The 13,862-nt window shown below is 56.1% G+C and overlaps 1 protein-coding gene across 5 annotated transcripts in view; it reads right to left on the reverse strand.

Annotated features, from left to right (window-relative positions):
* Nucleotides 1–13,862, reverse strand: part of PPP6R2 (protein phosphatase 6 regulatory subunit 2) — a 67,131-nt gene that overhangs the window by 29,490 nt on the left and 23,779 nt on the right. For 3 of the 5 annotated variants that reach the window (XM_021546362.4, XM_085569463.1, XM_021546361.4), the window contains exons 2-4: nt 9,959–10,091; nt 2,749–2,945; nt 1,767–2,012 (exon numbers count right to left, since the gene is read on the reverse strand). In XM_021546362.4, coding sequence (XP_021402037.3) covers nt 1,767–1,993 — 227 coding nt within the window. In that variant the 5' untranslated portion in view covers nt 1,994–2,012; nt 2,749–2,945; nt 9,959–10,091. Of the gene's footprint in view, nt 1–1,766; nt 2,013–2,748; nt 2,946–8,015; nt 8,090–9,958; nt 10,092–13,862 lie in introns of all 5 variants that reach the window. The other 2 variants (XM_085569462.1, XM_021546364.4) reach the window with 2 other exon arrangements.

Consider the following 13,862-nt stretch of genomic DNA (forward strand, 5'->3'; position numbering starts at 1 on the left):
AAGCCCCAGATCCTTCCAAAGCTATCAAGTTTCTCCTTGTTCCACTCCACCAACTTTTATAACCTCTCCCAAAGAGCCACAAGTGGGATTCCATCTGGATTTACACAGAGTCCATTCTTCCTGCTCAGCTTTTATTTATCCCAAAAGCTTCTCTGATTTCTAAAGAGCTCAAACCCTCCTTCCCCACTCCAGGCTTTGCAGACACTTCTGGGCCTGGAAGTCCCAAGTCCCCTTTTCTGCCTGGGAGTCCCAAGTGCTGCCAGGAAATGCTCCATGAACATCAGCCCTTGGTGTCCCAGCAGGAATTTCCTTCTTGAAACCTTTGTCCTTGTCCCCCCCTTCCTTCATTCTTCACCTGTTTGGTAACAATCAGGGAATCTTGGGATGGTTGGGTGGGAAGAGACCTCAAATCCCCTCCAGTGCCACCCCTGCCATGGCAGGGACACCTCCCACTGTCCCAGGCTGCTCCAGCCTTTCCTTGGACATTCCAGGGATCCAGGGGCAGCCCCAGCTGCTCTGGCAATCCCAGCCCAGCCAGGAATTCCTCATTCCCAATCTCCCATCCATGGCTGCCCTCCGGCAGTGGGAGCCATTCCCTGTGTCCTGTCCCTCCATCCTTGTTCCCTGTCCCTCTGCAGCTCTCCTGGAACCCCTTTAGGGCCTGGAATGTGCTGGAAGCTCTCCCTGGATCCTTCCCTTCTCCAGGGGAACGTTCCCAGCTCCCCCAGGCTGACTCCAGAGCAGAGAGGCTCCAGCCCTGGGAGCAGCTCCTCTGGACTTGCTCCAGGTCCTTCTGCTGCTGGCCCCAGGGCTGAGGCAGCTCTGCAGGTGGGTCCCTTCGGAGCAGGGTGGGTCCCAATTCACCCTTGCACAGCAGCCACAGGATATTCCAAGTTATTACCCCACGCACTCCCGGGCATTCACTCACCTGGGAACAGCCACCTCACACCATTATCAACTCTTACCCAAAACCACACCTGAACGTGGCACTTCTGTGGCTTTCCACAACCCCAGCCCTGATCCATTCCCACCAGGAAAAACCTGCCCAGTTTCATTTATTTATAGCCAGAGCAGCCTTTTATTTTTGTATAAACTTCACAAAAGCAAACAAACTCCCCAAACCCAAATGTCAATATTTTTGAGTATACATTGGGTAAAAAAATCCATAAACACAACATTGGTGAGAAGCAAACCCCTGTGAGGAGCTCAGCGTGGTCTGAGCAGAGGCAGGGCCTGCCTGGAACTGTGATCCCTGAAATCAGCAGGATCTGGACTTGCAGCACACTGAAAGCATCCCAGATTTTATTCATTTTCCAGTTCACTTTGTTCTGTGGGATTGGAAACCCATTGAGTTCAGAGATTTCTACCTCTTGTGCTTCCCTTTCCTATAAAAACTTACTCAAGGGGTTTTGGATTTTGAGGGAACAGTGAGATAAGATTATTTGGAGACTTTATTTGAGATAAGATTTTTATTCAAGACAGGATTTTTTTTTTTGGACATTATTTGAGATCTGATTATTTGAGACATTACTTGAGCTACGTTTCTTTGGAGACACTACCTGAAACAGGATTTTTTCTGGAGACCAACTCATCGTCAAACCACCAAAACCAAACCAATTCCCCCCAAAGCCCATATGCTGGAACATCCCCGGAGCTCAAAGCCTCCCTGCCAGGAGGTGCCCCCGCGGCGGTGGGCCGGAGCCCAGGGGAATGTCTGTTTTCAGCCCTGGCTGCCATGTCCCGGGGAGCAGGGATCCAATACCTACTTGAATCGGACCTTCTCGTCCATGTCCACAGGGGGCTCGTGGGTGATGAGGGTGACCAGCTGCTCCATGCACTGCTGCTGGCACAGGAAGTCCAGCAGCCGCCGGTTCTGGGCCTTGCATTCCTGCAGGACGTCATCCTCGTCCATCAGCTCCTCCAGGGTCACATCCTCCTTGTCCAGCAGCTTGTCCACGTGTGACGTTGTGTTCAAATCAAACTTCCAGAACATGGTGGTGGGACACGACTGCCTGGGGGCGGGAAAGCACCGGTTACTGCCCCACACCTAGTGTGCATGGCCACGGGATCGCTGAGCTCAGAGACCTCTGAGACCATCGAGTCCCACCATCAACCCCTTCCACTACCACCCCGTGTCCTCAGGTGCCAGGTCCACACATTTTTTGAACAATTCCAGGGATGGGGACTTCATTCAGTGCTTTCCAACCCTCCTAGGGAAGGAATTTCCCCAAAATCCCCCCTGAGGCTGCCCTGGCCCAGCCTGAGGCAGTTCCCTCTGCTCCTGTCCCTGTTCCTGGAGCACAGCCCGACCCCCCGGCTGTCCCCTCCTGGCAGGGACTTGTGCAGAGCCACAAGGTCCCCCTGAGCCTCCTTGGCTCCAGGCTCAGCCCCTTCCCAGCTCCCTCAGCCCCTCCTGGGCTCCATTCCCTTCCCAGCTCCCTCAGCCCCTCCTGGGCTCCATTCCCTTCCCAGCTCCCTCAGAGATTCTCCATTCCCTTCCCAGCTCCCTCAGCTCCTGCTGGGCTCCATTCCCTTCCCAGCTCCCTCAGCCCCTCCTGGGCTCCATTCCCTTCCCAGCTCTGTTCCCTGGACACTCCAGCCCCCCCAGGGTCATTCCTGGGGCACTGCACTTTGAATGCCCCATTTCCATCCACTCCTACCCCAACCTTAATTTGCCCTTTTGGTATCCCAGTTTTTCTCTGTGTGAGTTCTATTAATGATGTTTTTTTTACTTTGCTTTCCTAATACCTGAAATTTTGGAAAAGCTGTGAGTGACACCAAACCACGGCACTGTTCAGACCACTCCTAGGAGACTCTTCCAGGGCTCTTCCTCTTGCTTAGCATTTCCTCTTCCAATTCTGCCCTTCACGGTCTCACCTCAGCTCCTCAACAACCCTTCACAGTCCTGCTCTGGCCACAGCACCAGGTACAGAATTCACTGAATCCTGAAACAGTTGGGTGGGAAGAGATCTCAAATCTCCTCCAGTGCCACCCCTGCCATGGCAGGGACACCTCCCACTGTCCCAGGCTGCTCCAGCCCCAGTGTCCAGCCTGGCCTTGGGCACTGCCAGGATCCAGGGGCAGCCCCAGCTGCTCTGGCAATCCCAGCCCAGCCAGGAATTCCTCATTCCCAATCTCCCATCCATGGCTGCCCTCTGGCAGTGGGAGCCATTCCCTGTGTCCTGTCCCTCCATCCTTGTCCCCAGCCCCTCTGCAGCCATTAACACCAACAGCAGGCAGTGGCTGTCATTCCCCAGGGACACAGGGGACACAACCTGGGCAGTGCCAGCCCTGGCTCCCACCCTCTGCACACGCAGCCGCTGGGCTCAGCCGTGTCCCTGTGCCACATTCCCAGATGATCCAGCAGCACCATGTGATTCCATAGCCAGGATCACAAGGCTGTTTTTAACCTAACCCACATCCTCATTTCTGCACACAGAACTCTCTCCATCCTTTCCTTTGGCTTTTTCCAGCATCCAAAAATGTCCCCATGCCTGATCCTCGGCTGGTCGCATTCTGCATAACCTCAGCTACAGGACAGACTGGATTTGTCCTCCTAAAAACCCATTTTCCCTCCAGGAATGACACTGAGGGGGCTCTGCCTTCCAGTCACCAGAGCAGGGCCTTGCAAAAGGGTGAAGATCCCAATTTTCCCATTAGATTTTAAATCTCTCAGTTCTGCATGGCGTAACTTCCACAGTGAAGCTCTGAGTGAAGCATTCACAGAACCAGGACATGGAACAGGGGAAAATCTGAGTCTCTTTTACACATCAGGATTTTCCTACCTGGAATCCTGGGGACATCTCTGGAGAACCCTGGAGGGGCTGGAGTGCCCAGGGAATGGAGCTGGGAAGGGAATGGAGCCCAGCAGGAGCTGAGGGAGCTGGGAAGGGAATGGAGCCCAGGAGGGGCTGAGGGAGCTGGGAAGGGAATGGAGCCCAGGAGGGGCCGAGGGAGCTGGGAAGGGAATGGAGCCCAGGAGAGGCTGAGGGAGCTGGGAAGGGAATGGAGCCCAGGAAAAGCTGAGGGAGCTGGGAAGGGAATGGAGCTGGGAAGGGAATGGAGCCCAGGAGGGGCTGAGGGAGCTGGGAAGGGAATGGAGCTGGGAAGGGAATGGAGCCCAGCAGGAGCTGAGGGAGCTGGGAAGGGAATGGAGCTGGGAAGGGAATGGAGCCCAGGAGGGGCTGAGGGAGCTGGGAAGGGAATGGAGCCCAGGAGGGGCTGAGGGAGCTGGGAAGGGAATGGAGCCCGGGAGGGGCTGAGGGAGCTGGGAAGGGAATGGAGCCCAGGAGGGGCTGAGGGAGCTGGGAAGGGAATGGAGCCCAGGAGGGGCTGAGGGAGCTGGGCAGGGGCTGAGCCTGGAGCCAAGGAGGCTCAGGGGGACCTTGTGGCTCTGCACAAGTCCCTGCCAGGAGGGGACAGCCGGGGGGTCGGGCTGTGCTCCAGGGAACAGGGACAGGAGGAGAGGGAACGGCCTCAGGCTGGGCCAGGGCAGCTCAGGGTGGAACCAGCAGGAATTTCCCCATGGAAAGGGGTCAGGCCTTGGCTGGGGCTGCCCAGGGGGGTTTGGAGCTCCCATTCCCTGGAGGGGTCCAAGGAATTCCTGGAGGTGGCACTCACGGCTCTGGGCTGGGGACAGGTGGGGGTCAGGCACAGATTGGACTGGATGGACTGGGAGGGCTTTTACAACCCCAGGGATTTTGGGAATCTGGGATTTCAGCACTGAATCTCGGAGTTGGGAGCAGCCATCTGAATGCTCAACCTACGTGACACTGCAGTGACAGCACTGCTGGGCTCGGTGTGTTCCTCACAAACTGTTCTTTGGGTATTTTTAACCATCTCTGCTTGGTTATAAATTCACCAAGGGAAAATCTGGCACCAGAGGCCTCCAGTGAAGGAGGTTTGGGGGCTCAGTCAACCCAAATGCAGAAATAGTCCCTCCATTGGCGTGGAATCCACATGGAATTCTCACCTTCCAAACTGACACCCATTGTAATCCTGGCAATTCCACAGCTTTCCTGAACTTTTTATACATCTCCAAGAAAAGCTGCCTGACCTTCCCTGGGAGAGTGGAGAGGGGCTGGGCTGGGATTGCCAGAGCAGCTGGGGCTGCCATGGATCCCTGGCAGTGCCCAAGGCCAGGCTGGACACTGGGGCTGGAGCAGCCTGGGGCAGTGGGAGTGTCCCTGGGTGGCACTGGGGGGGCTCTGGGGTCCTTCCCACCCAACCCATCCCAGAACTCTCTGATTCCATGGGATCTGCCACTTCTCCCATCTCAGTACTTAAATTTAGGTCACTTTTCCACCAGTAAAGCAGAGATGTTTTCCCTTTTCCAGGTGGACACTCCAAGCCCTTCTTGGCTGCTGATTTTATTTGTGGAATACCCAATGAGAGCACAACCCACGAGGGCTCCAGGAGAGCAGTTCTGTGGCAGGACCTGCTGTGGGGTCGGACCTGAGACACATGCCAGGGAGCATCTCCAAACCCCACCCAGGGAAATCCCAGGGTCACCCCAAGCCACCAAGGCTCTGCAGAGCTGCAGGGCTGGGAAGGAGGAGAGAGGCTGCAGCCAAGGAGAGCCCCACGGCACCCCCAGCAGGCACCAGCTCTGGGAGAGCTCATTAACAACAGCAATTAAAGATCCTCTACGTGGGCACCAAGGGCTCAGGGAATCCTGGAAAACTTTGGGTGGGAAGGGACCCAGAGCCCCTCCAGTGCCACCCCTGCCATGGCAGGGACACCTCCACTGTCCCAGGCTGCTCCAGCCCCAGTGTCCAGCCTGGCCCTGGGCACTGCCAGGGATCCAGGGGCAGCTGTGCCAGGGCCTGCCCGCCCTGCCAGGCAGGAATTCCTCATTCCCAAGATCCCTGCCCTCCCTCAGCCTGAGGCCACCAGGGAAGGTGACCTCTGTAGGTGTCTTTGGGCCCCACCTGGATTCAAGCCCCCCTGTCCCAGCACAGCAGCACCCGTTTCCAACCCATAAATTAATTCCTATTAATGATAAAAAACAGTGTTGGGGTGTTTGAATTTTGGGACAATGCAGGCGGTATTTAATTTCCCTGTTCTGACACAGAATTCTACAACTAACAAACCCTTCCTCCTCAGGGCTGGGAATATTCAATTCCCTGCCAACAAAATTCCAGATGAGTTTGGAAAAAGTTCCAATAAGTAATGCACTTGCTATTAAAAACCCCAAACAAAGGACCCCTTTTGCCACCTCTGCTCTGTTTAGTTCTTTTTCTCCTTCTCCATTGGCTCAGGAGCCAGGGGGAGGACACATACTATATTTTATTTATATGTTATTTTTTAAGTTATTTCATTTTATTGTATTTCATTTTATTTAATTTTCCACCCTCCCCAGAGCCATGTCCTGGACAGTACCTGCCCAGAGGTGCTCATTGCATAAAGGACAAAATCAATGTTTTACACAGAATGTTCTGAGCCTGAGGAGCTCCTGGCTGGGAATTCCAATGGGGAATTTGTCCTTTAATTATTTATTTTTCATGGATGATCACCCAGCCTGCTGCTGCCAGCAGCTCCAGGAAACCAAGGCTCCCTTTGGGGACTGCAGGGAACAGCAGGGAAGTGACCCAGGGCGTGGTGCCAGTGCCAGGGTCACTCCCAGGTGACTCCAGAGGGACCCAGGGCATGGTGCCAGTGCCAGGGTCACTCCCAGGTGACTCCAGAGGGACCCAGGACGTGGTGCCAGTGCCAGGGTCACTCCCAGGTGACTCCAGAGGGACCCAGGGCATGGTGCCAGTGCCAGGGTCACTCCCAGGTGACTCCAGAGGGACCCAGGGCATGGTGCCAGTGCCAGGGTCACTCCCAGGTGACTCCAGAGGGACCCAGGACGTGGTGCCAGTGCCAGGGTCACTCCCAGGTGACTCCAGAGGGACCCAGGGCATGGTGCCAGTGCCAGGGTCACTCCCAGGTGACTCCAGAGGGACCCAGGACATGGTGCCAGTGCCAGGGTCACTCCCAGGTGACTCCAGAGGGACCCAGGGCATGGTGCCGGTGCCAGGGTCACTCCCAGGTGACTCCAGAGGGACCCAGGGCATGGTGCCGGTGCCAGGGTCACTCCCAGGTGACTCCAGAGGGATCCAGGGACATGGTGCCAGTGCCAGGGTCACTCCCAAGTGACTCCAGAGGGACCCAAGACATGGTGCCGGTGCCAGGGTCACTCCCAGGTGACTCCAGAGGGACCCAGGGCATGGTGCCAGTGCCAGGGTCACTCCCAGGTGACTCCCTGGTCCCTGAGCCTTTCCCAGGTCCCCTGATCCCACGGCTCCAGGAGTATCCAGGCCCTGGGCTGCTGTGATTTCTCCCAGGGTTATTCCCAGTTCTGTGTCACCCCTGAGCCTCAGCAAACAGAGGCACAGACAAAACATCCACAGCATTTCCCAACTTTTCCAAAACTCTCTGTGCACTCCAGCGCCAGGAAAAGTGAACACAGAGGAGCAGGAACCCTCCCGGCAACTCCTCCTGGAAACTGGGACAAAATTCCCAAGATTTACTGATTTTTAGGCTCATTTAAGACCATTCCTGCTAAAATAAAACACTGGACGCTTTCACTAGGTGGGAAAGTGCTCAGGGAAGGACACTCCCAAAAAGATTTTGGGGATCCTCCTGCCATGCCAGTAACATCCAGTACAAAATCCCAAAGACAACCCCAACTCCAGCTGTTCTGGCCCAGCTGAACACATCCTAGTTCCATCCAGGGTGGATTTTAGCCTGGACAGACACAGATTCTTGATGGGAATTGCAAGCTTATTCTTTTTTTTTTTTTGCCAAATTTTAATACAAAATCTCCCCTATTTCCTTCATAAGAATAAATAATTTTAAGCTTTGCTACAAAAAGCAACAAAAAATACCCCAAAACATAAGGAATTCCCTCCAATTCCAGTATGGGAAGAAGTCTGGAGCACACCAGGACCACACATCCATCCAAGAATTCTCCACCTTTAATTCCAGTTATGCAGTAACAGTTATCCCAGCTCCAGGGAATAAAATCTCACTTTACTGATCCTGCTGAATGTGAACCCCCCAAAGCGGCTTTTTCAGCAAACTGTTCCACCACTGGAAAATCCACCTGGAAAACACAGATGGACAAGGCCAGGCTGATCAATGGCTCAGCTGAATTCCCACAGAAGAGCTGGGCAGGGAATTCCCAAACAGCTCTAGAGCAAAACTCCCTCCCTTTGGTGACTCAGCAGTGGGATGACAAGGGGAGAAATGAATCAGCACAAATGAGAAAAAGGAAAAGGCACAGGCAGATCCCAAACCAGGGTCAGTGGATTTGGGAGTGATCCCAGAAGGAAGAGGAACAGCAGGGAATCAACTTCTGCTTGAGACACAGAAATAATTAGGCTGAGCCTACCAAAGCTGTCACAAGGCCCAGGGTGCTCCAAGCCCCATCCAGCCTAGCCTGGGATCCAAGGGCAGCCACAGCTTCTCTGGGAATTCCAGCCCAGGCTTCACTGCCCTCCCAGCAGGAATTCCTTCCCAGTATCCCATTTAACCATTCCAATCTCTGCATCTTTATCTCAGCACCTATTTCCATGGGAGAACTTGTTTTACATAAAATCTCTCCCTTTGGAGCATTAGGGGAGCTTCTCCCAACTGCATTCCCAACAGGAAAACGCCCAAGTCAGCCATTCCACTGCTGGCACTGGGAAGGATCCTGCTGCTCCCACACCTCCAGGGAATCCCAGATGGAATTACTGCTGCAGGAGAGGGCAGCTCCTCCTGTGTGCCTTGAGCTGCTCTGCTGGAAGGTTCCTACTCTTCCTGGGGAACTCTGGTGAGAGATCCCAGCCTGTTCCCTTTTCCTGCCCCACGATGAGTGAACAGTGTGGCACTTCCACTGGGAATTTCCTGCAACAGCCACAGCAGTGCCCAGGAGAACAGGGAAAGAGGAGTTCCGTGCTCTTCCCAGCAATTATGGACCTGAGCTCAGGTTCTGAGAGGCTGAACCTGGTTTTAGGGAGGATCCTGGCCAGCACACTGTGAATCCCAGCATTCCTGAGGCTGGAAAAGCCCTCCCAGCCCATCCAGTCCAATCTGGGCCAATCCCCTCCCTATCCCCAGCCCAGAGCCCTGAGTGCCACCTCCAGGATTCGTTGGACACCTCAGGGATGGGGAGTCCAAAGCTCCCTGGGCAGCCCCAGCCAAGGCCTGACCCCCTTTCCATGGGGAAAACACCAGCCCAGGCCCAGGGATGGCACAGGGACACAGGGACTGAGCCCCTCAGCCCAGACTCCATCCCCAGAACATCCCTGGGACACCACAATTCCCTCTCGGATGACTCCAGGTATTAAATACCAGGATCAATCCCAGGAGCAGCCACCAGAACGGAGCACCCAGCACCACAGAGCTCATCCTCATTACTGGGAATTAACTGGTCCTTAAAGAGGAACTTCACAGACCCTGGCCAGAAACCCCCCAGTGCTGGGCTGATCCCACAGAGGAGGGGGGATTCTACCCCTTTGCCCAGGTGAGACCCCACCTGCAAAGCAGCCCTGGGGCCAGCAGCAGCAGGACCTGGAGCCCCTCAGATCCCAGGGATCCAGGCTGGGAGAGCTGGGGGGCTCACCTGGAGAGGAGAAGGATCCAGGGAGAGCTCAGAGCCCTGGCAGGGCCTGGAGGGGCTCCAGGAGAGCTGCAGAGGGGCTGGGGACAAGGATGGAGGGACAGGACACAGGGAATGCCTCCCACTGCCAGAGGGCAGCCAGGGATGGGAGATTGGGAATGAGGAATTCCTGGCTGGGCTGGGATTGCCAGAGCAGCTGGGGCTGCCATGGATCCCTGGCAGTGCCCAAGGCCAGGCTGGACACTGGGGCTGGAGCAGCCTGGGGCAGTGGGACGTGTCCCTGCCAGGACAGGGGTGGCACTGGAGGGGCTCTGGGGTCCCTTCCCACCCGAACTATTCCAAGACAAAAGGACAGGGAGATGTTCCTACCTTCAGTAGAAGTTTCTTCAAATGTGAACTCTCCTCCACGAACGGAGAAACATTTGGGTTAGAGTTCCTGGAATAGACCCAGCTTCAGGAAATGGATTTCATCCAGTGTGAATTGCTTTGCAAGCTTCCAATCCTGGAAAAGATTTTTAAAAGTTACCAATAACCAAAGGTACCTGAGGGCCAGAGGTTTTTCACCTTCTCCCTAAATGAACTTTCACAGAATATTTCAGCACAAAGGAAGATCAGAGGGACTGAGAGCCCCCGACAAGACATCACCAGCAGGCCACTCAGGATGCTCCCAGTTATCCCAGTTCCCCCCGTCCTGCAGCACTGGGCGAATGGGAACTGCCCAGCCCTGGAAGTGCCCAAGGCCAGGCTGGATGAGGCTCAGAACAACCACAGACAGTGGAATGGGATCACAGAGGAAGAGCCAAGTCTGCCTCAGCCCAAGAGCTCCCCCGCAGCTCCAGAGCTGGGCTTTAACCAATCTCCTGAAATCCAGGAATTCCCGCTGTGCTGTGGGGTGCACCCAAACAGAGACCAACCAGCAGCAGGTCCCCACATCATATGGAAATCAAATGTAATGAGATAATAAAGGTATCTCCTCATCATCCAATCAGTGATTACTTAACTAGAGGTACAACATTCACCCAAACCAAGGACATTGATCTGAACAAAAACCGTTCAGGATTTTATTTCTAAACTTTAACACCTTTTTCCCTGGAATCTGTGTCCCAAAGTCTTTGACAGTCTCAGACTTAGAGAGGTTGCAAAAGCCCTCCCAGCCCATCCAGTCCAAGCTGTGCCCAATCCCCACCTGTCCCCAGCCCAGAGCCCTGACTGCCACCTCCAGGAATTCCTGGGACACATCCAGGGAATGGGAGCTCCAAACCCCCCTGGGCAGCCCCTGCCAAGGCCTGACCCCCTTTCCATGGGGAAATTCCTGCTGGTTCCCCCCTGAGGCTGCCCTGGCCCAGCCTGAGGCCGTTCCCTCTCCTCCTGTCCCTGTTCCCTGGAGCACAGCCCGACCCCTGCCTTGAGCAGGGACACCTCCAACAAGAACATCCTCAGCAATTCTCTGCTGAGCCACAAACGCCAGGAGTTCCATAAAATTCTGCACAACTCTGGCTTAAATGGACATGGATGCTCTGGAGAGCTCAAGGCTGGAAGAATCATGGAAGAACACATGGAATTCTCACCATGCACAGAAGAAGCTGTTCCAGGGATAGAGAGCAAAGAGAGGTTTGGGAGGGAGAACTTGTTTCAGTCTCAGCTGTGCATTCCACAACCATGGAGCTCTGGAATGGTTTGGGTGGGAAGGGACCTCAGAGCCCCTCCAGTGCCACCCTGCCCTGGCAGGGACACCTCCCACTGTCCCAGGCTGCTCCAGCCCCAGTGTCCAGCCTGGCCTTGGGCATTCCAGGGATCCAGGGGCAGCTGTGCCAGGGCCTGCCCGCCCTGCCAGGCAGGAACTTGTTCCGAATATCCAACCTGAGCTTCTCTCCATCAGTTCTCACAGGCAGTGCAGGTCCCTGCAGAGCCAGGACACCAAGGGATCCAGCCTGGCCGAGCCCAGCAGGCCCCGAGCTCCGGCACATCCTCATGGGAACGGCTCCAGAGAGCCTCCAGGGACACCTGGGCACAGCCAGCGCTCCTGCCAGCCCTGTGCCACTGCCGTGCCACCTCAGCCAGCACTCCCTGTCACTGCCGTGCCACCTCAGCCAGCACTCCCTGTCACTGCCGTGTCACTTCAGCCAGCCCTGTGCCACTGCCGTGTCACCTCAGCCAGGACTCCCTGTCACTGCTGTGCCACCTCAGCCAGCACTCCCTGTCACTGCCGTGTCACCTCAGCCAGCCCTGTGCCACTGCCGTGTCACCTCAGCCAGGACTCCCTGTCACTGCCGTGTCACCTCAGCCAGCACTCCCTGTCACTGCCGTGTCACCTCAGCCAGGACTCCCTGTCACTGCCGTGTCACCTCAGCCAGGACTCCCTGACACTGCCGTGTCACCTCAGCCAGCCCTGTGCCACTGCCGTGTCACCTCAGCCAGCCCTGTGCCACTGCCGTGCCACCTCAGCCAGCACTCCCTGCCACTGCCGTGCCACCACAGCCAGGACTCCCTGTCACTGCCGTGTCACCTCAGCCAGGACTCCCTGCCACCATCACATGTCACTGCCGTGCCACCTCAGCCAGGACTCCCTGTCACTGCCGTGCCACCTCAGCCAGCACTCCCTGTCACTGCCGTGTCACCTCAGCCAGGACTCCCTGTCACTGCCGTGTCACCTCAGCCAGGACTCCCTGTCACTGCCGTGTCACCTCAGCCAGCACTCCGTCACTGCCGTCTCACCTCAGCCAGGACTCCCTGTCACTGCCGTGTCACCTCAGCCAGGACTCCCTGTCACTGTCATGTCACCACAGCTTGCACTCCCTGCCACCATCACATGTCACTGCCATGTCACCACAGCCAGCACTCCCTGTCATTGCTGTGTCACCACAGCCAGGATTCCCTGCCACCATCCCATGTCACTGCTGTGTCACCTCAGCCAGCACTCCTTGTCACTGCTGTGTCACCACAGCCAGCACTCCCTGTCACTGCCGTGTCACCACAGCCAGCACTCCCTGTCACTGCCATGTCACCTCAGCCAGCATTCCTGCCACCACCCCATGTCACTGCTGTGTCACCAGGACACATCTGCTGGCCAAGGGACACGCCTGGTGACACCAGCAGCTGCTGGCACTGCTCTCAGGGGCCGGGGCTGACACGGCTCCTGATGATCACAGCTCCCTCCCATCCAGCCTCATTCCCACAGCAGCCAAACCCTGCCGAGTGCCAGGACCGACGCGGCAGCAGAAACGGAGCCGTGTCCCCCTCAGGAGGAGCGCTGGCCAAATGCCACAGAACCTACCCAAAGTTTAGTGGGAGCAGAACCCAAAGGAGTTCAAAGGCTGCTGAACTGCAGCTCCTCCCATGAGACAGCAGCTGGTCCCAAATATCCCAAAAATACACAAAGAGCTGTGGCTGTCATTGGAAAGACACGGCCCCAAAAATACGAACAAATTGAAAATATCAATCAAGAGTGAAGGTCCATTTTGTATAAATCAGGGGACCATGGAATGGTTTGGGTGGGAAGGACCTTAAAGCTCACCCACTGCCAGCCCTGCCATGGCAGGGACACCGCCCAGTGTCCCAGGGTGCCCCAAGCCCCAGTGTCCAGCCTGGCCTGGGACACCGCCAGGGATGGGGCCAGAGTTTTCAGGTTCAGCTCCAAGCACATGAATGAAATCGAAGTGTGTTGCAGCTTTTCTGCACATCTGTGTGCCAATACCCCGTGAACAAAGCCCACCTTCCCCACCTTGGCCACGCCTTAGGACAGATGGGTCCAAGATATTCCACAGCCTTTCCATGGAATCCACTCAGGCAAGAAAGGAAAGCTCGTTACTGAGCAGACTAAAACCCACTAAAAACCTCTCCAGTGCCTTTGGAAAAGCATTTACACATTAGCAAGTCATGAACAACTGCTCAATACATCCCAGCTCCTCTCTCAAGCTCTCCTCAGGGACCTTCCACCTGGACCAGCCCCGCTGGAGGATCTGCAGAGCCCAGGAGGAGCAGACCCGCTGCTCCTGTGGCTGCTCCTGTGCCAGGTGCTGCGTGTGTAACACAGCCCTGCTGGACACGGGGCTCAGAGCCCACCCCAGAGCCCGCACCAGGATCCCCGAGTCCAACCAGCAGGGAAGGGACGGGCTCCGGCAGAGCCTGGATCCTTCCCTGCGCCCCTCTGCTTAAGGGAGCCAGCAGTTAAACAGCCAGCACATGGATGGCAGCACAGCACTGCCCTGGGACTCACGGACTCCTGGAATATCCCGAGCTGGAGGGGATCCACGGGGATCACCTGCACACACCC

The sequence above is a fragment of the Lonchura striata genome, chromosome 1A (assembly GCF_050655825.1).
Source record: "Lonchura striata isolate lonStrDom1 chromosome 1A, ASM5065582v1, whole genome shotgun sequence".
Taxonomy (NCBI): Eukaryota; Metazoa; Chordata; class Aves; order Passeriformes; family Estrildidae; genus Lonchura; species Lonchura striata.